Source organism: Enhydra lutris, unplaced genomic scaffold (assembly GCF_002288905.1).
Source record: "Enhydra lutris kenyoni isolate GAN:26980312 unplaced genomic scaffold, ASM228890v2 scaffoldscaffold27, whole genome shotgun sequence".
Classification (NCBI taxonomy): Eukaryota; Metazoa; Chordata; class Mammalia; order Carnivora; family Mustelidae; genus Enhydra; species Enhydra lutris.
The window spans coordinates 12,527,829-12,552,216 of NW_019154111.1; the positions used below are offsets into that span (position 1 = coordinate 12,527,829).

General features: G+C 37.1%; 1 protein-coding gene across 2 annotated transcripts in view; it reads right to left on the reverse strand.

Annotated features, from left to right (window-relative positions):
• LOC111152019 (kelch domain containing 10) overlaps positions 1-24,388 on the reverse strand; it is a 64,810-nt gene that overhangs the window by 20,559 nt on the left and 19,863 nt on the right. Inside the window, exon 2 of one of the 2 annotated variants that reach the window (XM_022510288.1) lies at positions 11,632-11,718. The exons of the other annotated variant lie outside the window; for it this stretch is intronic. Within the exon in view, the coding sequence (XP_022365996.1) occupies positions 11,632-11,718 (87 nt within the window). The remainder of the gene's footprint in view (positions 1-11,631; positions 11,719-24,388) is intronic. 2 annotated transcript variants of the gene reach the window in all.

A 24,388-nucleotide genomic window follows, 5' to 3' on the forward strand; every position in this document is an offset into this window, starting at 1 on the left:
AAACTGAATACATCCAGAACTTATTTTTGTGTACTATATGAGGTAGGGCTCTAATTTTCCTCCCAAAATGGATAGGCTTTTGCCATCAAACCACTTCTGGAAAGCCATCTCTTCTATACTGAATTGAAATGCCAACTTTATCACACACTAAATTGACATGTTCTAGAGTAGAATTAGGAAAATCCCAATATCCAGGTCTAATCACAAACTTGGACACAAAATCTATTACTTTTCAAGAATGCACACAACTGGGGCACCTGGATGGCATAGTTGGTTAAGCATCCAACCCTTGATTTTGGCTCAGGTCCTGATCTTAGGGTTGTGAGATCGAGCTCCACGTTCAGCACAGAATCTGCTTGGGAATCTCCCTCTCGCTTCCTCTCTCAAATAAATAAATAAATCTTAAAAAAAAAAAAAAGTGCACACAATCAATATAAAGCAAAAACACAGAATCTTAAATGCAAAAGCTTGCAAGTAAAATAGCATATAACATTTATTGCTTAGTAAATTTATTACTTACAAGATGTAGCCACCTCTAAATATTATATTAATTTGTGGGGAGGCCATTAAAAAAAAAACAAAAAACCTTTACTGCTGAAAGTATTAGCTAGTTATAAATATCAAATAGCCTAAGGATAGATTCAGTTTCATTTAACTGGTCACTTTTTTCCAAACATAACGCTTTCCATTACCTCTACCAGAGAAGACAGGTCTTCTATTTTACATCTGGAAAACTGGACTGGAAAGCCAAGGAGGACTGAGCCAGCTGGCTCCTACCCCTGACCAGCAAGCAGACTTTTTTACTACTCCCAGAGTCCAAGCTGTTCAGGCAAAAGCAATCTATTCATACCAGCAAGCATTATTACATAGTTATATATGCATTTCCTACCAGAGGAACTCCGTACCCTGTATGAGATGCATATGTAAAGATCTGGCTTCCCAGGGCAAATAATCTTAGTGTAGAAGATAGCAGCAATAAAACAAATCTGCTTTGACAGACTCTGGTGTTATGATGAGTTCATTTCAAGTACTGAGCACAGCATACTTGAGGTAGTTGTTAAACTGTACCTAGTTATATATCATCATTGGCTTCTGGGCTCTATTCAGTTCCACCAGCTCTGCTATTTATCAACTCCTATACCATTATCACACTGTTGTTTTTTTTTTTTTTTTTTAAAGATTTTATTTATTTATTTGTCAGACAGAGAGAGGGAGAGAGAGCAAGCACAGGCAGACAGAATGGCAGGCAGAGGCAGAGGGAGAAGCAGGCTCCCTGATGAGCAAGGAGCCCGATGCGGGACTCGATCCCAGGATGCTGGGATCATGACCTGTGCCGAAGGCAGCTGCTCAACCAACTGAGCCACCCAGGCGTCCCTATCACACTGTTTTAATTATGACAGCTTTGAAGTATCTTCTCAATATCTAGTAGAACAAATTCCCCTTTCTGTTACTTTTTCAAAGAACTTCTGGGCTGTTTTTCTCCATCTACGCTTGCAATCAATTTTGGAGTCAAGTTTGTTAAAAACAAAACAAAACAAAACAAAACACCCCACAAATGTAAGAAGTCCCTTGAGGGATGCCAGGGTGGCTCAGTTTGTTAAGTGTCTGCCTTTGGCTCAGGTCATGATCCCAGGATCCTGGGATCAAGTCCCACATGGGGCTCCCTGCTCAGCAAGGAGTCTGCTTCTCCCTCTGCCTGCCACTCCCCCTGCTTGTGCTCACTTGCTCACTTGCTCTCTGACAAATAAATAAATGAAATCTTAAAAAAAAAAAAGTCCCTTGATATAAGACATCATCTTATCCAGGTATCAAAATTAATGTCATCATAACAGGAAAAATCAACACCATCTGCAAGGGACATGAACACAACATTACTTCAGGGTGGGGACTGTGGGGTGGCTCAGTCAGCTAAGCATCTGACTCTTTGATTTTTGGCTCAGGTCATGATCTCAGGGTTGTGAGATCGAGCCCTGGATGGGGATCCACGTTGGCTGTGGAGCCTGCTTAAGATTCCCGCTCTCCTTCTCTCTGCCCCTCCTTGCTTGCACTTTCTCTTTAAAAAAAAAAAAAAAAAGACTTCAGCATTCCTACCAAAAATGCATAAGCTGAATGTAATCATGAAAAAAACATGAGACAAACACAAACTAAGTGATATGCCACAATATAACTAGTCTATAATGTTGAAAAATATCAATGTCAAAGCTAAAGATATATGAAAACTGAATGCAACACATGATTTAGCATTTTCTTTTACTACAAAGGACATCATTGGAATAATTGGCAAACTCTAAAGGTAAGGTCTGTAAATCAGATACTGGTGTTAATTTTATCCATTCCTTATAGTGTTAATAGTGGTAATTTCCTATTTTGGATACTTGTTCTGCAGTCAAAGAGAATATTTGTTTTCCAGGGACACTAAAGTATTTAGGGCTAACAGGGCATCATGTCTATAGCTTACCCTCAAACGGTTCAAACAAAAACAATATACATGTGTATACATATCCATGTGTCATATATGCATAGAAAGAGGGGGTAAAAGGGGAGAGGAGAAGAGAGGGAAGAGAAGAGAGGGATCAGGATCAAGCAAATGTGATCAAATGTTAACATTTGGAGAATCTGGGCAAATGGTATAGAATTTTTTACCATTCTTGTTGCTTCTCTGTTGAGTCTGAAATTATGTTATGAAGGAACATAGTCTCTAGCCATTTATCCTCATCTTTTTTGATAACCATCAGTACAGATTCATTGTTTTCTTGTTTTTTATTTCTAAGTTCTTTATAATTTTCCATACAACAGTGAATGGGTATCTTTTTTGTTCTATTTTTTAATTGATTGTTGTTAATATATACAGAAGTAATTTATCTTTGCAAGTTCAAATTTCATCTGGTCAACTGTCTGAATTCTGGTATTAGTTATCATTAATTATCTCAGATTTTACAGTAGACAATCATGTACATGTTATTAATGACAACTTTCAGCTCTTTCTTTCCAATACATGTACTTTTATGTTTTTCCTTGTCTTCTATGGTATTGGTTGAAACCTCTAGAACAAGGTTGAAGAGTGGAAATGATAGTGGGCATTTTGTCTTTCTTTTTTTTTAAAAAAGATTTTATTTATTTATTTGACATACAGAGATCACAAGTAGGCAGAGAGGCAGGCAGAGAGAGAGAGAGAAGGGGAAGCAGGCTCCCTGCTAGGCAGAGAGCCTGATGTGGGGCTCGATCCCAGGACCTTGAGATCATGACCTGAGCCGAAGGCAGAGGCTTTAACCCACTGAGCCACCCAGGCAGTGGGCATTTTGTCTTATTTTCATTTTAAATTGGTAATGTTTCACCATAATGTATAATATTTGCAATTGGTTTCTTATACATAGCCTATACAATAAAATAAATTTTCCTTTATTCTTGTCTGCCTGCCAATTTTTTCCTTACCAGGAATGGGTATGGTTTTTTAAAAATTAAATTTTTATTGAAATGGAAAATACAGAAAACATCATATAGGAGTATAGCTTGGTGCATTTTAACAAAATGAACATACTGAGAATCAAATTTTATTAAAATTTTTTGATATCAAGAAAATCTTGTTGGTTTTCGACTTTTCTGATTTTGCTGAAATAATTAAGCTTTCTTATTTTTCTTTCCTTTTCTCCTAGGAAGATCTACATCCCATTACCTCTAATATTTTTTTAAAACCAACAAACTTGTGGCACCTGAGTGGCTCAGTCAATTAAACAGCCAACTCTTCATTTCGGCTCAGGTTATGATCTCAGGGCCCGGGGATCAAGCCTTGGCTTCCCAGCTCCTCACTCAGCAGGGAGTCCACCTGAGGATTCTCTCTCTCCCTCTGCTCCTCTGCCACTCCCAAGCACCTGTGACTTCCCTCTCTTTCTCTTTAATAAATCTTTTTAAAAACCATAAGCTTTTGTTTTCCTAACAATATTAAGAATAAACCACATATAGGCGCAACTGGGTGGGTCAGTCGGTCAAGCGACTGACTTGTGATTTCTGCTCAGGTCATGATCTCGTGGTGTTGAAATCAATCCCCTCATGGGGCTCCTGGGGCTCCATGCTAGGCTGTGGAGACTGCTTAAGATTCTCTCTCTCCCTCTACCCCTCTCAACCTTCCCCCCAGGCTCCCGAACTCACATCCTCTCTCTCTCAAAAAATAAACAAATGAACAAGTCAACCAACAAACCAACTACATACAGAAAGAAACTTGGCTATTAACAGTGATTACTTCTGGAGAAGGGAATGAAGTGAAGAGTAAAGATGTGAAGGGGGACCTTTGCTTTTTTAATTTAACATTGTTGCGAAATATAACACATGTACAGGAACACATATAACTATAAATGTATAGCTGAACAAATTATAAAAAAGGCAATCATCACTCAGGTCAAAATACTGAATACTGCCAGCACCCAGATGCCCCCTTACCTGCTCCTTTTGGCCACAACTCCCTGCAACCTGCCTCTTTCACTTCTAGAGGAAGAACACATTCCCTATTTTTATAGCAATCATAAAACTTGCTTTCTTTTAATAGCTTTATCATACCTAAGTTTGCGTCCCTAAACAATATTGTTTACTTTGGCCTAGTTTTGAAGTGTATTTTAGTAGAATGATAGAGTATATATTCTTTCTGGGCTCTTTCATTCATAATTATGTTTGTGAGATTCATTCACGTTGTTGGGAATGAAGTGGCCTGTTCATTTCCATTGTCAAATAGTATTTCTTTGTATGAATATATACCATGATTTATCTATTCTACGTTGCATGAATAGACATTTTGGGCTGTTTCAAATTAGTGACTCTTAATGCTGCTATAAATATTTTTGTACATGTTTTCAGGTGCACAGGGACCCACATTTGTTGGCTATAAAATCCAGAAAGGTAATTTGTGAGTCACAATATATGGAAATCTTTACCTTTGCTAGAAAAGTTCAAACTGTTTACAAAATACTTATTATTGGTATTGTCAATCTTTTTAATTAAGCAATTCCTACCCATTTGTATACCTGTTTCATTGTGGTTTTAATAGGCATTTGTCTCATTACTAATGAGACTGGTCAACTAGATTTTTTTCTTTTGAGAAATATCTGCTCAAGCCTTTAATACATTCTTCTATTGAGATGTCTTTTTCTTACTAATCTGTTCAAATTTGTTATATACAGATAAGGACATTCATTTTTCACTCTATGTATTTCCATATTATTTGAATTTAAATAAGCCCGTATTACACCTGTAAATTCTGAAACAAAAAATAAGATGATCTTAAGCAGTTTTACTTTCTCCCTACCCCCAATTTGTTTAAATCATCTGAAATGCTGTACAATGTTACTAATATCTATATATACACACATATAAATACACACACACATATGTATTTATATTATTCTGTATTTTTAGTTACAGAATGTTATATATATAAAATATACATATACACACATTTATTTCTGTATTTTTATAAATCTTTTCTTAACAATTAAACTTGGGCTTCCTAGTCCCTCTATTTGGATGCAACTCTTAAAGTTTCACTGGTTTCTTTCCACACCATAGCTTCCTATATCCCAATCTTCCTCTTTCTTGGACTTGTTTTCATTTTACTGGGAGTATCTCTTCAAAGTAATTTTCTCAAAAAGGATATGTGTTGTAAACTTTCAGAGTTCTCATTTATTTTTACCCCCACTTAAACACTAGTGAGGGTGGGTACAGAGTTCTGTTCAAAATAATTTTCTCTCAGGGGGCGCCTGGGTGGTTCAGTCATTAAGCGTCTGCCTTCAGCTCAGGTCACAATCCCAGGGTCCTGGGATTGAGCCCTGCATCAGGCTCCCTGCTCAGAGGGAAGCCTGCTTCTCCCTTTCCCACTCCCCCTGCTTGTGTTCCCTCTCTTGCTGTGTCTCTCTCTGTCAAATAAACAAATAAAATCTTTAAAAAATAGTAATTTTCTCTCAGAACACCGAAGGTACTTATCTTCTAGCAAATCATGTTGCAGGTGAGAAATCCAACACCAGTCTGATTCTTAGTCTTGGTCTAAGACTAAGAAAATGTAAACAATTTTCTGTCCCTGGAATCATAAGGAGTTCAATGTATAGACAGATGCTTTTGTTTTTGTGTTCTTCCTGCCTGTTCCTTGGTGGGCCCTTTATACTTGAAAAGTTAGTCTTTGTTCAGTATAGGGAAATATTCTGTGTTTCCTTATTTTCTCCTTTCCACTATCTGATCTTTCCTTCTGTAATCCCATGATATGGAGAGTGGAACACTTAGATTTATCTTCAAAGATGAATTTCTCTCATGTATTTTCTCTTTTGGTCTTCTTGCTTTATGGTCTCTATATTGCCTCTTTCTTATTTTCCTTAGAATTGGTCTTAAGCTTGTCTTTTAATACTCAAACTACATTTTTATGTCAGCAATCAAGACTTCAACACAGAAATAATTCTTTTTTTTTTTTTAAATATTTTATTTATTTATTTGACAGAGTGGTCACAAGCAGGCAGAGAGACAGGCAGAGAGAGAAGGGGAAGCAGGCTCCCTGCTGAGCAGAGAGCCCGGATGCGGGGCTTGATCCCAGGACCCTGAGATCATTATCTGAGCTGAAGGCAGAGGCTTAACCCACTGAGCCACCCAGGCGCCCCCAGAAATAATTCTTTAATCATTCACTTTTCTCCATGGCAGTTGGTTTTTTATCTATGGATCCAATTCACTCTTGATTCTGAGGAAATCTCCTATGATCAGATCTTCTCAAAGTTCCATCCTGCTTCCTCCTGTTCTGTTTCCCCCATGGTCAGGTATTTCATTTGTTCATCTTAGTCATCCCTTTTTCACATCTAATCTCCCTCAGATGTCTGATGGGCCTTGATCACCTATTTTTATTAATAAATGAAGGACTACATTGGTTAGTAATTGTGAGAGACAAGATTTCCTCAACAGTTGTAGTACTTTGTCTCCAAACCTCCAAATGGGAGGTCCCTCTCATGGTAGGCCTCTGTAGGTAGGTGGTAGACTGACAGACAGGTTGCCCTTTAGAAGGAGAGAAAAGGTGAGTAGCTTTGCCTTGGTATTGCCCAAATGAGAAAGGCTGTGTTTTGATGGTATGGTCCTTTAACGTACACCACACCTTGATGGAGCTCCCTTTCTTTTCCTGTCCTTGTTACACCTCCCTCATCCAAAGTTCTGCTTTGTGCCCCCACTCTCTCTCCAATCCCAGTCCATGTGAACATAGCCTGCTCAACCTTCCCCAGAGCAAATCCCCTAACTCTGACTGAGCAGCTGTCCTCATAGCTTTATCCTAGGAACTAATGCTCTTGCCAACGCTCTTTGTGTGAAGAGAGAGAAGTAAGGGAAATAACTGTTTTGGAGGAAGACCCTTAATTATTTGCCTTGATGTTCCATCTTCCTATACCTGCTCCCTATTCCCATACTTGCTGACACTGGGCCTGGAGTTTCAGGAAAGAGGCCCTACTAAGAATTCTCTGACTTGCAGCATGCAGCAGGAACACCTACTTTGGGTTCCATTTTGTTCTGTTCTGGTTTCTCAATCAGTGTAATTCCAACTGCTTTCTATTGCCCTGAAATTCCTTAGACTTTCTGGCATTATAAAATAATAATGAAAGTAGCTAAGATTAATTCAACATTGGCTAAATGTAAAAACTCAAAGTGCTTTGCACATAATATCTCTCTTGATCTCACAGTAACCCTAGGAGGCAGGTACTACCATCATCATCCTTATTTTACAGATGAGGAAATTGAAGGAAAAAAAAAAAAAAAGAGTAAGGAACTTGTCCAAAGTCACACAGTTGGTAAACGGTAGAGCCTGGATTCAGACATAGATAATCTGGCTTCAAAGCTTTCCTTTTCTACAATTATGATTTGTTATTTTTCTTATGTTTACTTTGTCTTTTGCAATGATACTAAGAAGCATGGAAACATAAATGGGTACATTTAGGCCATCATTTTGTAATGGAAACCCACTGTTTTTATTATGCCAATATTGTTTCATACCACACTTTTAATTGCTTTATAAGAAATGAGAAATAGCTTTAAGAGAAAATGCAGGATCTAGTGAAGGAATCCAGTGACAGAAAATGAGCCCTTTGAAACTATTTAAATCAGAATCAACAGAGGTAATGTACTGGATTCCCAAAATGAGAGTCTTAAAAGTGGCAATTTCAAAAGCATAGATTCTTTTTAATCTAAGAAAACAATAAACACCAGCATTTTTGTGTTCTCAACAACTCATTAGCTTACTGTCACACCACCAGAGAGAAGTTGAGAACATATGAAAATTTTAGTCCCATCCTATTCCCTGACAGTGGCCTTTTAAATAATTGAGTTGGGGGATGCCTGGGTGGCTCAGTAGGTTAAGCAACTGCCTTCAGCTCAGGTCATGATCCTGGAGTCCCAGGATGGAGTCCCACATCAGGCTTCCCGTCTGCTTCTCACTCTGACCTCTCCCTGGTCTTTTTTTTTTTTTTTTTTTTTTGACCTCTCCCTTCTCATGTGCTCTCTCTCTCTCTCTATCTCTCTCTCTCTCAAATAAATAAATAAATCTTTAAAAAAAATAATTCAGTTGGACTGAAATAGACATGATATACCTACCACAGGTACTGTGCTACAGACTGGAGATAAAGAAATGAAAGGCACTGTCCCACTACCCCTGCCCTTACAGAGCTTACAGTCTAACAGCAGGCATAGACAAGGAAACCAACAACTATAATTCAGTGTGATAAGTGCTATGATACAGGCAGGTACACCAAGGGTGGGATCAGAACAGAGACAGGCCTTCCAAGGTGATTTCCCTGGAAATAACTCTTACACTGAGGGTTCAAGGATACATTATTATTGGTTTGAGGAGATTGTAAACTGAATATATCATGTTTTCTCTCAAATCTGCCCCACTATCCACCTATATAACACATTTAAAGAGCACAACAGTCCACACAGAATGCTCCTCCTCTTCAATACTAGCCAAATCAATCAAGTCTCATCAAATTCTTCTCTCTTATATTTAAAATCAATTCCCTACCCTCTGCCTTCGCTGCAGCCTCTATCACTGCTCACCTTGATAACTAAAATAACCTCATAGCTGGTCTTTCCATTAAATCTCTTCACTGGTTAAAAAAACAAAATGATTCTGAAAACTCCCCTTGGGTGGTACCCCCACCACTTGATCTGGGCCTTCTCCAGCTTCTTCTCTCCATACTTTTTCCCACTATGTTGAACTCCCTACAGTTCTCTGAGAGTCTGTGCTCCATTTTGCCTAACTGCCTTTACTTAAGCTGTGTGGTCCCCATGACTGAGATGTTCTAACCCTCCCTTGCTCATTAACACCTACTCAGCCTTTAAGTACATCTCCTCTGAAGTTATCCTGCGGGCCACTCCTCTCCTTGCTCCCCACAAGTTGAGTCAGGTACCTATTTTGTGTAATCCCATACCATACTACCTCATCAGGACACTTATCACAAAGAATTACACTCAAATTATTTTCTGTAATTGCTCCTTTATCTGATTCTATATTATCTAGATATTGAGCTAGTACACTGCCTGTTGCACAGGAGGCAATCAAGAAATACTAAAAGAATGAAAGAATGAATGAACGAACGAAGAGAATTAAGTCTGTGAAAGCTGATGAGAGAACCAAAGGAGATAATGGAGAGAAAGACAGAACGTTGGAGTAATACCCGCCTCTAGTGGGTAGGAAGTAAGAAGCTAGTGAGGGAAACAGAATGAACAATCAAAGAGAAGAAGAAAACATCTAGGATTGTACAGTAAAGTAACCCAAAAGAAGAAGGAAATTTAAGAGGTGCAGGTGGTCAACAGCATCAAACACTACAAACAGGTCAAAGAAGGCGAGAACTAAGACAAGACCACTCACTTAGAGGCAGTCACTGGTGACTGATGATGGTGATGCTGGGTTTACCCCCGCCTCTCTCAGCACTGGCAGAGACATCTTCCTCAGCCATTGTTGGAGGCAAGTTAGGGCTAACAAAATAATCAAAGGTGTGCAACTTACCTGTGCTAATCTATTTTTTCCATTATTAAAAAATTGATAAACAGAATATTCAAAAGAAAATAAAATCTCACATCCAGATAATGATGCTATTTCACTGCTTTCTTTGTTTTTTTACATTTATAGTTGTACAAAATTGGTACTACATTAAATTTTACATCCTAATTAAGCAATTTCTTAATTGTACTTAAATTTAGTCAGCCTGAGTTAGCTTTCTCATTGTAAAACAATAAATTAGCATTCTAGTTCATAAATGGAAAAAAAAGTTATAGAATTTGATGTGCCTACTTGGCCATGTATGCACAATGGTTCATGCCACATAATACTAAAATTATATCTTCTTAATTTGTATCAATAAAATTATTATTTATTCTAAAAGATAGCACACCACCCTAAGTATCTTATCCTGACCCATTTAGTCTAGATTTTATTCTTTCCATGCTGTGGAACATGGCGCTAGAAATAGATTAGGTACTAGATATAGAACAGCTCTAGCAGCTGAAGGCTTTTTTTTAAATAATCTTCAGTTAAAATTAGATATAGTGGCTTATAATTTAATGAAGTCTAAAGCACATTAAGCATACTTGTCTGACAATTTGTTATATCTAGAAAAAATAGTGTGAACCAGTTTTCAACCCTCATTTCAGGTTTTTTTTTCCAGTGTACAGTATGTTTTGGTGGAAAAAATAAGAAATAGAAGGAATGCAACATTTCTAAAAGTAAGAATTACTAGGTCAAAGGATGTCACCATTTTTAGGGTTTTTTTTACATTATATTGCCAAACTGAATCCAGGCAGGCTGTGTTAAATGTTCACTTCCCTCAGCATATGAGCTTCATGTCCCCATACCCTTGCCAACACTGGGTATTCTTATTTTTAGTCTTCAGCAACCTCATAGGTGAAAATGATATCTTATTATTTTAAGTATCATGTTTATATAATAGTAAAACTAAGTATTTGCTCATAGTTACTGACCTTTCCTTTTTATGAGCTGATTATTCATGTCCTTTTACCTATTTTTCTAGTGGGCATTTATTTGCTTTTTAAGCTATCGATTTATAAGAGCTCTTTGTATATTCATGATAGTAACCATTTGTTAAAAATAGTACCCTCTTTAATTTATCTTATTTATTTATTTATTTATTTATTTTTAAGTTTATTGAATACACTGCAAGGGAATGGTGGGCAGGACAGCAAAGGAGAGACTGTCTGCCATTATTTATAGTTTTTGACATAAGAGGTTTTAAATTTTATAAAATCAAACAAATTAATCTTTATTTCTTCCTCAGAATATTTAGAAAATTCTTTCCCACACCCATATTTTACAGAATATTCACTCAAAGTTCTTTCTCATATGGTTACAGTAGACTAATACTGATGTCAGTTAGATGATTTATTTCCACCATCTACAATCTAATACACATTGACTCTAACTCCCTAAAACTTATAATTACAATTCCAACAGTGGTCAACATGAAACACAAGTTTAAAATTAAGTTCTAGACTTTTCTTACTCCAATTTTAGCTGTTTAGACAATTTTTTAAAACCGGATATTTGAGTTTAGAAAATTCAAAGCTCCCTTTACCCCATCCACACGAAGCAGAGATCTCTTGCTAGTTATCACCCACCTCTCAAAAACCTGTTAGGGATCCTTATGATGGGACAGGACTGAATGAAGCGCCTCCTAACTGGGTCCCATCGTATTTTCTTCTTACCTGTCACCACAATTATCAGCAATCAGTCAGACACATACAACACATGGCAAATAATACATAGTTACTGTAGTTATAAAGACAGAAAAACAGGAAACAAAACAATACTTGAATACAGAAAGAAGTGATGTAAAGTAGCATTTAACCCTGTTTTGGAAGTCAAAACAAAATTAAATTAATATATAAGCAGTGATGAAGGTATTCAACTCATCCCCAGAGAATACGAACAACATGTACACCATTTTTCAGAATTCTGGTTCAACAGTACATGCATTCAATAATCACCAATGCCATCTTGTGGCAAAAATTCACCAGGAGCTTTACAAACAGATTAGAAATTATGACATTTTAAAAAATCAGTGAATGTCAAAAAAGCAGCTCTGGCTAAAATTAATTTGGCATAATGTCGGCTTCTGTTTTCTTCCAGGTTTGGTATTCTTTTATCAGTTAAATGGTTAAGAGGATAAAGCAATGGGCACCATTCTTTGCATATGAAATAAGCTGATTAAAATGTTATGGTGACAACCAAATAAAGCAAACATTTAATATCTTGGCACTTCCACTGGGGGAGAGAAAAAAAGAAAATTCATCTGCCTTCCCAGGAAGCAAATCAGCTCCATATTAATCCCAATTAAAATTTGCTTTCTTATAATATAGTAGAAAAATATAAAGCATTATTGAACTGGTAAATGGGATAATTTTCTCTCTTTCCGAAGTTTGATAGCTCCCAAAGATAGCTTTAACTGGCAATACAATTAACGTATGTATAGAGTTTAAAGTTTACAAAGAGCTTCCACACATATTACCTCATTTGATCCTCACAACAATCCTATATGGATTCAACAGTCATTTCATTAAGCATCTGCTATGCCTTGAACCCTAGCCTAGGCCTTAGGGTAGTACAAGAAGGAGATGACTCCTACCCTCAACAGCTCTTGGTCTTGTGAGGAAGGCAAATGTCTAAACAAATAATTATATTACAGTGAAGTAACTGCCGTAACAGTAGCCATAAAAACACTTTGAGGAAGATATTATCCTCTTCATTTTATAAGTCAGGAAGCCAAAGGAAAATTAAGTGACTTAATGCCTGACCCAGCATCTAAGCTCAGCCTGCCTGACTTTAAAACCAGCCTTCTATTGACTTTAAAAACAAAAACAAAAACCAGCCCTTTATCCACTATACTATACCACACTTACCCTGTCTCAAATTCCTTAGAAAGTGTACAGCTTTTGGGTTTGGCAACTGAAAATACATTTAGATGTTTATCAGCAAGGTCTGGTTTGTTTACTGTTATACTTGTACATAGAGACACACAAACAGTGTGTAATGAAATCACATTACTGGTGCATATGTACTTGTTATTGTGGAGAAGACAGACTCCTTGGCAAGGGAAAGAAGTATTCATTTTTGCAAAAGGGTTATCTTTTAATCGTCCAAGTCTTTTAAATCAGCAATGCCCAAATGTTGGTCTACAGACCACTGCTAGGCTAGGATAAAGACTGACCAGCCCAAAACAAAATGAGAAAAAAGTGGACAAGGCAGTGTTTTGTTTTGTTTTTTTAAAGGTAAAATGTTCAATTTAAAGGCCTGTCCTTTTTTTCAGGGATTGGGAATTTTGTGTTATTAAATACGCTTTATTTTATGAAATGAAGGTGATGGGAAATGCATAATTGGTTTTGGTTTTATCATTCTTTCTCGGAAAAACAGAAAATTTACAAGTCTATGTGTAGCCCCAAAATACATATATTTTTTAAATTACAAGTTAATGACATCCAAAGTCTGAAGAACCATAGCTTTAAAGCAACACAATTTTTGTTGAATAACTCCTAAGTCCAACATTGTAAACTATATTGTCAAAGGATACATAAAATTTATGAAAAACTTCCCCTGACCTCAAGAAGCTTATATTCGAATTAGGGAGACAAGACAGACACATAAAACAGTTAGATAGCAATACAAGACAGAATATAACAAGTGATTAGCTTAAAATTTGACATTTTTATGTATCAAAAGTGTTAAAATGTACATACCCTTTGACCCAGCTATTCCACTTCTAGGAATTTATTCCTAAAGAAACAATCACAGATGCATGGAAAGATGTATGGACAAAGATACTCACTATGATATTATTGATAATGGTAAAAAATTAGAAACACTTCCAATGTCCAACGATAGGGAGATGGCTAAGTAAGTATGCTAAATAAACATACTTAAATATGTTCAAATTCCACACACTAAGAAGCATATACAAGAATATTTATTAACGTGAGAAAACATTCACATTATATTGCAAACAAAAAATGCAAATACAAAATAGTACCAAAGTATGATACCATATTAGCAAAGAAAAAAGTGCTTGTATAGATTCATGAAAAATACAGGAAGCATATACATAAAATTTTAATTGTGGTTATCTTTGGGTGGTTATTATGAGTGAGTTTTGGATTTTTCTCCTTAATGCTGGTCTTTATTTTCCAAGCTTTCCCAATGAGTAGGCATTACTTTTGGACTGGAAGAAAAATAATATCATATTACTTTTTTTTTTTAATTGTGTTAAAAAATACTGTAAAGAAACATACCAAAGTGTTAACAGTGGTTATGATTAGGGTTGAAGATTATTTCCTCTTTTATAGTATCCAAAAATTCCATGATTTATTTTATAATGGAAAAAGATATAGAAATTTAGAATAGCACTAAGGGAATAATATTGAAAATTACTGAACCAAAGTTACAATAAAAAAATCTTTTTGATGTTTTCTCAGAGCTCTGTTGAACATCTTTGGCCTGTTTCTCTCTCAGCCACCAACATACATCTGTCATAGGCACAAGCTAATGTTGACTCTACAGAGGTTAGGCCCTGGCTTCAGAACCCACATTTTCTTCCTTTACCCGAAGACTAGAAACAGAGAGAAACTAGCAACAGAGCAACTATATGCCTTTCTAATTTCATACAGGTACATTCCTGGTCTGAAGTTTTGTTCAATAAAGCATTGATTTTTATATATTCAAACTGCCAATCTTCATTTGTGATTGCTTCTACCCTTCAAAACAAAAAGCATAATTTCTTCAATATTTATTTTTTTGCTAATGTTTATAATTTTTTTAATGAAATCTCTATGCCCCACATGGAGCTCGAACTCAGGACCCAGAGATCAAGAGTCACATGCTCTACCAACTGAGCCAGCCAGGCACCCCTATTTTTTGTTAACTTTTAATTTTTTTTCCTTTCTATTAAATTTACTTCTTTATAAATATGACATAGGCGTTAACATAGGCTCAGGGGTAGGCTGAGCACACTCCCCTTTCTCCGAAGGCCAGCAAATAACACAGAAGCTATTTTTTCAAAAGAAAAAAAAAAAAAATCCATAATCAAAAGAAGAAATATTTTTTGCTGGACTAACAGTATGAGGAATCGCTGAAATACAAAAACATGGTCCTATACACCTAGAGTAGAGGGCTACTGCAAGTGGTCAGAACAGCCCCACAGTAAAATAATCCCAGAGGTGGAAAACAGCAGGAAGAAGTGAAACAACTTACAGAATTTACAGGTTAGGGGGGTAGCACGGAAGTTACAAAGCAGATCAGCCTCTCCCCCATTTACCTCTTTGGGATAAACATTGTAGAATAGAGAGAGGTATTCTCAGATGGGAATAGTGGCATCAAACAAGACTGGTGTCACTCCCCAGGTAGGAACAAGGAGTATAAACACTGGATCAGTGTTCTGAGATATTCTGAGATAAGACAGAACCCTGGATGGATACTGACTTCCAGGTAGAAGAGGAGACACTACTACAAAGAAGACTGGCAATGGTACACTCCATCCCATTCCATCTCTACCCACTATCAGCGGAGACCTGCTGCAGTAATAGATGTAACATTTACTGGAAGGCTAACAAGGACTCTCAAACAAAGATAAATGAGTATAAAACCAAGATTCCAACATGAAAAGGAGGCATGAATGTGACAAATAGAACTCATACCCAAAGAGAGTTGACAGGTTAAATAGGGTAAGACCTTAGATCAAGTACAATTAATATCCTCAGAGATATGCAAGATAATAATATATTTATTTAAAAAAGAAATCAATTGGAGCCCTCAGAAATTAATTTTTGATCACTTAACTAAAATACTTAAGAACTGAAAAGATATAGTTAATGAACAAACTAAATTGGTACAATGAAAGATGGAGCCAATAAATTCACAATAGAGTACAGAAGGAAAAAGAAGTAGAAAGTATTTCACAAAGTTAAGATATAAAAGATTTAAGCAATTTCAACCAAAATTCCAATTGCCTTTTTTCCAGAAATGGACAAGCTAATCGTAAACTTCATATGGTAATTCAAGGAACCCAGAAAACCAAAGCAATCTTGAAAAAGAACTAAATTGGAAGACTCACACTTTCTGACTTCAAAACTTACTACAAAGATACAGTATTCAAACCAGTTTAGTGCTGGCATAAGGATGGACATATAGATCAATGGAATAGAATTTTTTTTAAAGATTTTATTTATTTATTTGACAGAGAGAGACACAGAGAGAGAGGGAACACAGCAGAGGGAGTGGGAGAGGGAGGAGCAAGCTTCCAGCTGAGCAGGGAGCCCAACATGTGGCTCGATCCCAGGACCCTGGGATCATAACCTGAGCTGAAGGCAGACGCTTAACCATGTTAACCATGAGCCACCCAGGTGCCCAATGGAACAGAATTTTTGACAAAGGTGATAAGACTACTCAATGGGGAAGAACAGTCTTTTCAACTGATGGTCCAGATATCTACTCAAACTCTCAATTGTGAGAGTGAAATTAAGACACTTTTTAATGTACAAGGACACAAAAAATTTGTTTCCCTCAGATTTCTGGTGAAAGAATTACTCAAAGATATATACCTGGAGCTAAAAAAACTAATCCAGAAACACTAAACAAGGTATAAGAAAAGGGTAAGGAGAGAAACCAGTAAGGCCTTAAAGTTAAGTGCTGATTGGAAAAAGAACAAAACACGGTTTACTAATTTTCATAAAACTGCAATCTCAGATGATATTGGCAGGAATAACTGTGAGGGTAAGAAGGGGAATGAGGGAAGGGAAACAGAAGAATGATGAAGTCTTTCCCTTGTTCAGAAGAAAGATATAGAAAGTGATTAATATAGACATTGACAGAAAAATACAAATTTGGGCATTGTGCAAAAAATTTAAGAGTACTAGATGGCTTCACTCCAAACACTGAAGGAAGATATATTACTTATCTTATACAAATGCTTTCAGAGAATAGAGAAACTCATGTGTGAGACTAATAGAACCTTGATATCCAAATCTGATAAAGACATTAAAAATAACTACAGGTCGGGACGCCTGGGTGGCTCAGTTGGTTGGGCAGCTGCCTTCGGCTCAGGTCATGATCCCAGCGTCCTGGGATCGAGTCCCACATCGGGCTCCTTGCTCATCAGGGAGCCTGCTTCTTCCTCTGCCTCTGCCTGCCATTCTGTCTGCCTGTGCTTGCTCTCTCTCCCTCTCTCTCTCTGACAAATAAATAAATAAAATTTAAAAAAAAAAAATAAAAATAAAAATAACTACAGGTCAACATCCCTTACAAACGGGCACAAAAATTTGAAACAAAAGGTTACCAAATAAAATCAAAGTTATATAAAAAGGATAATACATCATGATCCAGTGAAATTTATTCCAAGAATATAAGACCGATTTAACATTAAAAAATCAGTATAATTCGGGACGCCTGGGTGGCTCAGTTGGTTAAGCCGCTGCCTTCGGCTCAGGTCATGATCCTGGGGTCCTGGGATTGAGTCCCGCATCGGGCTCCTTGCTCGGCGGGGAGCCTGCTTCTCTCGCTGCCTGTGCCTGCCTCTCTGCATGCTTGTGTGTACTCTCTCTCTCTCTCTCTGGCAAATAAATAAAAAAAAAAAAATCTTAAAAAAAAAAAATCAGTATAATTCACCACACTAACAGAATAAGGAGGAAAACCATATGATCATATCAATCAATGTAGAAAAAGCATTTGATAAAATTCAACATCCAGGACGCCTGGGTGGCTCAGTTGGTTAAGCGGCTGCCTTCAGCTCAGGTCATGATACCAGCGTCCTGGGATCGAGTCCCACATCGGGCTCCTTGCTCAGCGGGGAGCCTGCTTCTCCCTCTGCCTCTGCCTGCCACTCTGTCTGCCTGTGCTCATGCTCTCTCTCTCTCTCTCTAACAAAAAAAAAAAAAAAAAAAAAAAAAAAATCTTAAAAAAAAAAAAAATTCAACATCCAGCAAACTGGAAAAAAAGAAACTTATGCTCACACGAAAACCTGTACACAAATGTTTGTAGTAGCTTCATCAAGAATAACCAACATCTGGAAACAACCTTTCAATGAATGAGTGGTGTAACTGTGGTATATGCATACCATGGCATAACGCTCAGTATTAATGAGCTACTGATCTGTGTAACAACTTGGATGGCTCCCAAGGGAATTGTGGTGAATGAAAAAAGTCAATGACAAAAGGTTACATATTGTAGGATTCCATTTACATTACATTCTTGAAGTGACAAAATTTAGAGATGGAAAACAGATTAGTAGTTGCCAGGGGTTTACCAGGGGAAGTAGCTGTGGCTATAAAAGGATGATTCAAGGGATCATTGCAACAGATCTGTTCTTTATCTTGACTAGGTGGTCACACAAACCTACACAAGTGATAAAATTGCCTAGAACTCAATACAAACATACACACAAATAAATGCATGTAAAACTAATGAAATCAAAGTAAGGTCAGTGGGTGGTATCAATGTTAACTTTCTGGATGTGTTATATATGATAGTACAAGATGTTATCATTTGGGGAAACTAGATCAAGGGTAAATGGAGCATTCTATATTATTTCTTATAACTACATGTGAGTCTACAATATCTCAAAGTAAAAAGCATAAAAAATTTAAAATATGAAAAAAACTGTGTTGATAGGAGACAGACTACATTCAAAATGATATGTCTGAAACAATTACAAATATTCTAACAAACAGAACTATTCAACATGACCTAAAAATTCTGATTTAGATGACTATGCCACATGGTATGGTCCTAATGCTTTATACAATTCAGTGTCATTTCAAAAGAGAAGCAAATTAATACTGTATTCAGAATCACAGTTGTGTAGATTGCTTACTTCATAAGAGCTTCAGGCCAAGTGACTAAGTGGGGCTAAAATCCAGCCTCCATTCTACTCTCCAATGCACCCAAAGGACTACGTTTACCTAAAAGAGGCATTTTTACTTATTTACTTATTTTTAAGATTTTTTTTTTTTTAATTTGTAAGTAATCTCTACACCCAATGTGACGCTCGAACTCACAACCCCAAGATCAAGAGTCAATCTCCACCGACTAAGCCAGCCAGGCATGCCTGGAAGAGGCATTTTTAAATAATTTGCACAATGGCACACTTCGGGCTAGCAGCTACCTACCCGTTAAGTAAATCACTTTCTTTTGCACTTCAGGAAAATTACTGAGAATCTATTCCTAGCATTTTTAAGGTTTTGCCTTTCAAAGCAAGATCTGAAACCATATCTTAGTTCTGTTGTTTTGGTGGAATATAGAGTGTTCTTTAGGAGGTTTTGGTTCTGTCTCAAATCCTTTTTGAAACAAAGTGGTATATAAATCAATACAAACCAAAATATAAATTAGAGTGCTATACTGTACTGTGTTATGGCTTAATTAGGTAATCATAGCATTTTACACATACATACGTATATATACATATATATACGTATGTTTGTGTGTGGTATAAAAACAACTGCATTCCCTTAATAATAATACTATTCCAAGAACCCATTTAATCCTCACCACAACTCTGAGATAGATAATATTATGACTCCCAATTTATAGATGAGGAAACCAAAAAACGGAGAGATAAAGTAATTTTCCCAAGGTCACTTAGCTAAGCAAATGAAAAATCTGGGATGCAAACCCATACAGTTTAGATCCAAACACTCTTTAAATTTTTTTTAAGGATTTTATTTATTTATTTGAGAGAGAGAGAGAGAGCACGCGCATGAGAGAGGAGAAGTTCAGAAGGAGAAGCAGACGTCCCACGGAGCTAGGAGCCTGATGCAGGACTCGATTCCAAGTCTCTGGGATCATGACCTGAGCCAAAGGCAGTCGCTTAACCAACTGAGCCATCCAGCAGGTGCCCTCTTTAAATATTTTTTTTACATTTTATTTATTTAAGTAATCTCTACACACAATGTGGGGCCTGAACTCATAACCCTGAGATCAAGCGTCGTATGATGGGATATAGGGGAACCTGGCTGGCTCAGTTGGAAGCCATTCTTAACCACTCTATATTAATGCCCTTAGTCATAATTCAATTCAGCACCTGAGAAATGCGTCTAATAGAGGCACTTGATAAGTACTTGTTGAATGAATGAATGAACATTAAGGCAACGATTCTCAACTAAAAGTACATTCTCCCAAACTTCCAAAGAATTTGCTCTCCTTTCCCAAGACTTTGGTATTCTCTCCCATTATCCCATCATATTGCCAACTTATTAAAATAAAAACCACAGTAAATCACTTTAATGAATGAAATAACTAGTACTTCCCAACCCTTAGGTTTTTAGGAGTCAAACAGTTATGTATGAAACTGTATGAAACACGTAGTCTGATTCTTTTAAGGGCGTGAGCAGCTATTGACTACTTACTGGCTTACACAAGAATGTATCTTTACAGAGTTACAATATATTGTTTTAAAGATTTATTTATTTATTTAAGGAGAGAGAGCAAGCACGGGAGGGACAAAGGGAGAGAGAGAATCTCAAGCAGACTCCCCGCTAGCACAGAGCTGATGTGGGGCTCACTTCCAGGACCCTGAGATCCAGACCTGAGCTAAAACCAAGAGTTGGACCCTTAACAGACTGTGCCACCCAGGCACCTAAGGGGAGTTGCAATATTGAGGCAAAAGCAGCTATATGTTCCCCCAGATATCAGATATGTTATATTGCCTGTCTTTAAACCATTTACTTATTTATCTATTTATTCAAAGCATTCTTTTTTCCTCAGATTTTTTTAAAGTTTTATTTATTTAATCTCTACACCCAATGCGGGGCTTGAACTCTGGGCCTCAAGATCAAGAGTCATACATTCCACCAACTAAGCCAGCCTGGAGCCCCTTTTTATTTAAAACATTCTGTTTTCATATATATCTCTGTTTATATATAAGCCAACACTAAGAGAGGAATAAATGGTTAAATGAATGAAAATCCTGGTTCTTGGGGCGCTTGGGTGGCTCAGTGGGTTAAAGCCTCTGCCTTTGGCTCAGGTCAAGATCCCAGGGTCCTGGTATCGAGCCCCACATCGGGCTCTCTGCTCAGCAGGGAGCCTGCTTCCCTATCTTTCTCTCTCTCTCTGCCTGCCTCTCTACTTGTGATCTCTGTCAAATAAATAAATAAAATGTTAAAAAAAAAAAAAAGAAAATCCTAGTTCTTGCCATCTCTGTTGCTCACCACTTCTGTTGTTTATTAAAACATGTTCATTTTCCCCTGCTGCACCTTCATTATTCTGTTTTCTTTCACAGTAGTCTCTTGTCTCTTCTGACTTTACTCCTCTGACATTGATAGCAAAATGTGTGCCTATCATAGACTTCTATAAAAGTGAAGTAATCACAGCACATTGAGAGACATCTTCAAATCTTAAGAGGCTTTTTGTCATTTGGTTTATGTTATTAGTTATTCAACTAAACAAAAGCCTTATTGGTTGAGGAGTTTTGTCTTTGGGGAAGAGGGGTAGGCACAGGAGGAATTGTACTAGGCTCAAACTATTCCAAAATCTAGATGAGATATTGAAACCAGTGTTCATAAATGACTGAATGCTAAGCCATAGTGTCCTTCCTTAGGATTCATAAAAACCAAATAGGCTAAAAATTTTACAGATTAAAAGTTAATAAAAAAGAATAATTCATAAACTTTGTCAGATTAAAATATTAAATATAACAAAAAAAATCTTGGGAACACTTCTGATTTCAAACAGCACCACCACATTCTTAACGTTAATGAACGCTGCCAAGACTTTGAAATACATTTTTTAAAGATTTTACTTATTTATTTGATAGAGAGAGACACAGTGAGAGAGGGAACACAAACAGGGGGAGTGGGAGAGGGAGAAGCAGGCTTCCCGCCGAGCAAGGAGCCCAACGCGGGGCTCGATCTCAGGACCCTACAATCATGACCCAAGCCGAAGGCAGACGCCCAATGACTGAGCCACCCAGGAGCCCCTGAAATACATTTTTTTTTAAAGATGTTATTTATTCACTTGACAGACAGAGATCACAAGTAGACAGAGAGGCAGGCAGAGAGAGAGGAGGAAGCAGACTCCCTGCTGAGCAGAGAGCCCGATGTGGGGCTTGATCCCAGGACCCTGAGATCATGACCTGAGCCGAAGGCAGAGGCTTTAACCCACTGAGCCACCCAGGCGCCCCCTGAAATACATTTTTATTTTTTTTTAAAGATTTTTATTTATTTATTTGACAGACAGAGATCACAAGTAGGCAGAGAGACAGGCAGAGAGAGAGGAGGAATCAGACTCCCTGCTGAGCAGAGAGCCTGATGTGGGGCTCGATCCCAAGACCCTGAGATCATGACCTGAGCCGAAGGCAGAGGCTTAACCCTCTGAGCCACCCAGGCGCCCTGAAATACATTTTTAAATAAAAACTTCACCCTTTTGGATCAGCTTAATCTTTTGATAGAAAAAGTAACTACAGTATGTATATTAGGTGGTCTCTAAAGCTCTAAAAATTCTACAATTCTCAATGGAATCAGAAATGCTCCAAGAATCTCAGAAAGTACCTAGAGCAATAGTTCTTGAGGTGCTGGACTTGCTGGCTCACTACAAACTTATTACAAACAATAAAAATAAAAACAAAACCAAAAAGCATATTACCAGGTCCATCCAGGTAGGTCTGGCATATTAATTTTGATGGGGAATCAGGTACTTTTGAGACTAATAAAAATTATTGGCTCTCTTCCCCAAAAATGCACATATATACTCACAATTTTACATCTGATACAACTCCCTGAAGACCAGCCACAGACTCCAGGTTAAACTGTAAACCCCAGGTTAAAAAGTAAAAAAAAAATTCAGCCCCAGAATGTTATAAATGTTTTTCCTAAAGGGTGGTCAAATGGAAGAAGAAATAGATTTACTCTATACTCCAGAAGAAGACACAACTGGAGAAAGTCATAGAACTTGCAGGTGAATTAAAAGCAAGTCTTTGTATTAGAGTCAACAAATAATCTGACAGCTTTCTCCACAACACAATGGGCAGCCCGTTAATCTAAGAGGTCAAAATAAGTAGACCTCTTTAAAATAGAGATTTAGGGGCACCTGGCTGGTTCAGTTCCTAGAACATGCAACTCTCGATCTTGGGGTGTGAGTTGAAGTTCCATGTTGTACACAGAGTTTGCTTTTTTAAAAACCCAATACAGTAAAATAGAGATTTTTAAAAATGTTTAGAGCTATTGTAGGAAGGATTCCCACACTGGATAGAAGACAGGGTAAAATAATTTCTAAGGTCTTTTTCAATGTTAACATTTTATGGTTCTAAAATGTTCTAGAAAAGGGGAAAAAAGAAAAAAATAAAAAGTTAATTTTAAAACTTTTTTTTTTTTTTTTTACTGCTTAAAGGTGTTCTCTGTGTTTAAGATTTAAAAAAAGGGGGGGGGGCGCCTGGGTGGCTCAGTGGGTTAAGCCGCTGCCTTCGGCTCAGGTCATGATCTCGGGGTCCTGGGATCGAGCCCTGCATCAGGCTCTCTGCTCTGCAGGAAGCCTGCTTCTCCCTCTCCCACTCCCCCTGCTTGTGTTCCCTCTCTTGCTGTGTGTGTCTCTGACAAATAAATAAAAATCTTTTTTTAAAAAATTGAACTGCATGTCAACTAACTAGAATGTAAATTAAATAATTAATTAAAAAATAAAAATAATGAATATGACATACATCCTACAAACCTAGAAAATAATCAGTTTCTTTATGTATAGTAATAACCCACTTAGGAGTCAGAGTATATGACTTGGTCTTTTCCTGTTTCTGGATTTCCTGCACTCTAATGAGTACCCAGGACCCAGAGAATGATCTCTCTTCCCAAAAATTATCCTTGACGGAGAACAAGAAAGACTAGGCATTGGGTGAGTGTAAACATAAGAGACTAGATATGAAAAACAGATTTGTTTTTAATCAACACACTGTGACAATTATGAACTAAAATTTCGCAACCTACCTCCTTTAAGGACCACCAAAGATAGGTAGCTCTTTAGAAACACTGAATCCTCCCTATTTCTGCAAGTGAAACTGAGGAACCAAGCAGACAGAAATTTGCAAATTCTATAGTTAAATAAGTCTACCCAGAAATGTCATTTATCACTTTGCTACTGATTCTGTTCCCTGATTAAAATTAGAAAAGTAATCAATTTTGAAGTGAAGACACAACTGCTCTTTATGAACTCACTTTCCCTTCTCTTGGGCTACCATTTTCTATTGGCAAATGCACTGTGTTCAAAGAAAATACCCAGACTTGACCAAAGGCAATAAAAGCTGTGTTGAACCAAATTTGGCAAAAAGCAACAAAATATTCACCAAATAACAAAATTTTAATGTCTTCTATCTAATTTAAAACTGTGTTTAGGGGCGCCTGGGAGGCTCTACCC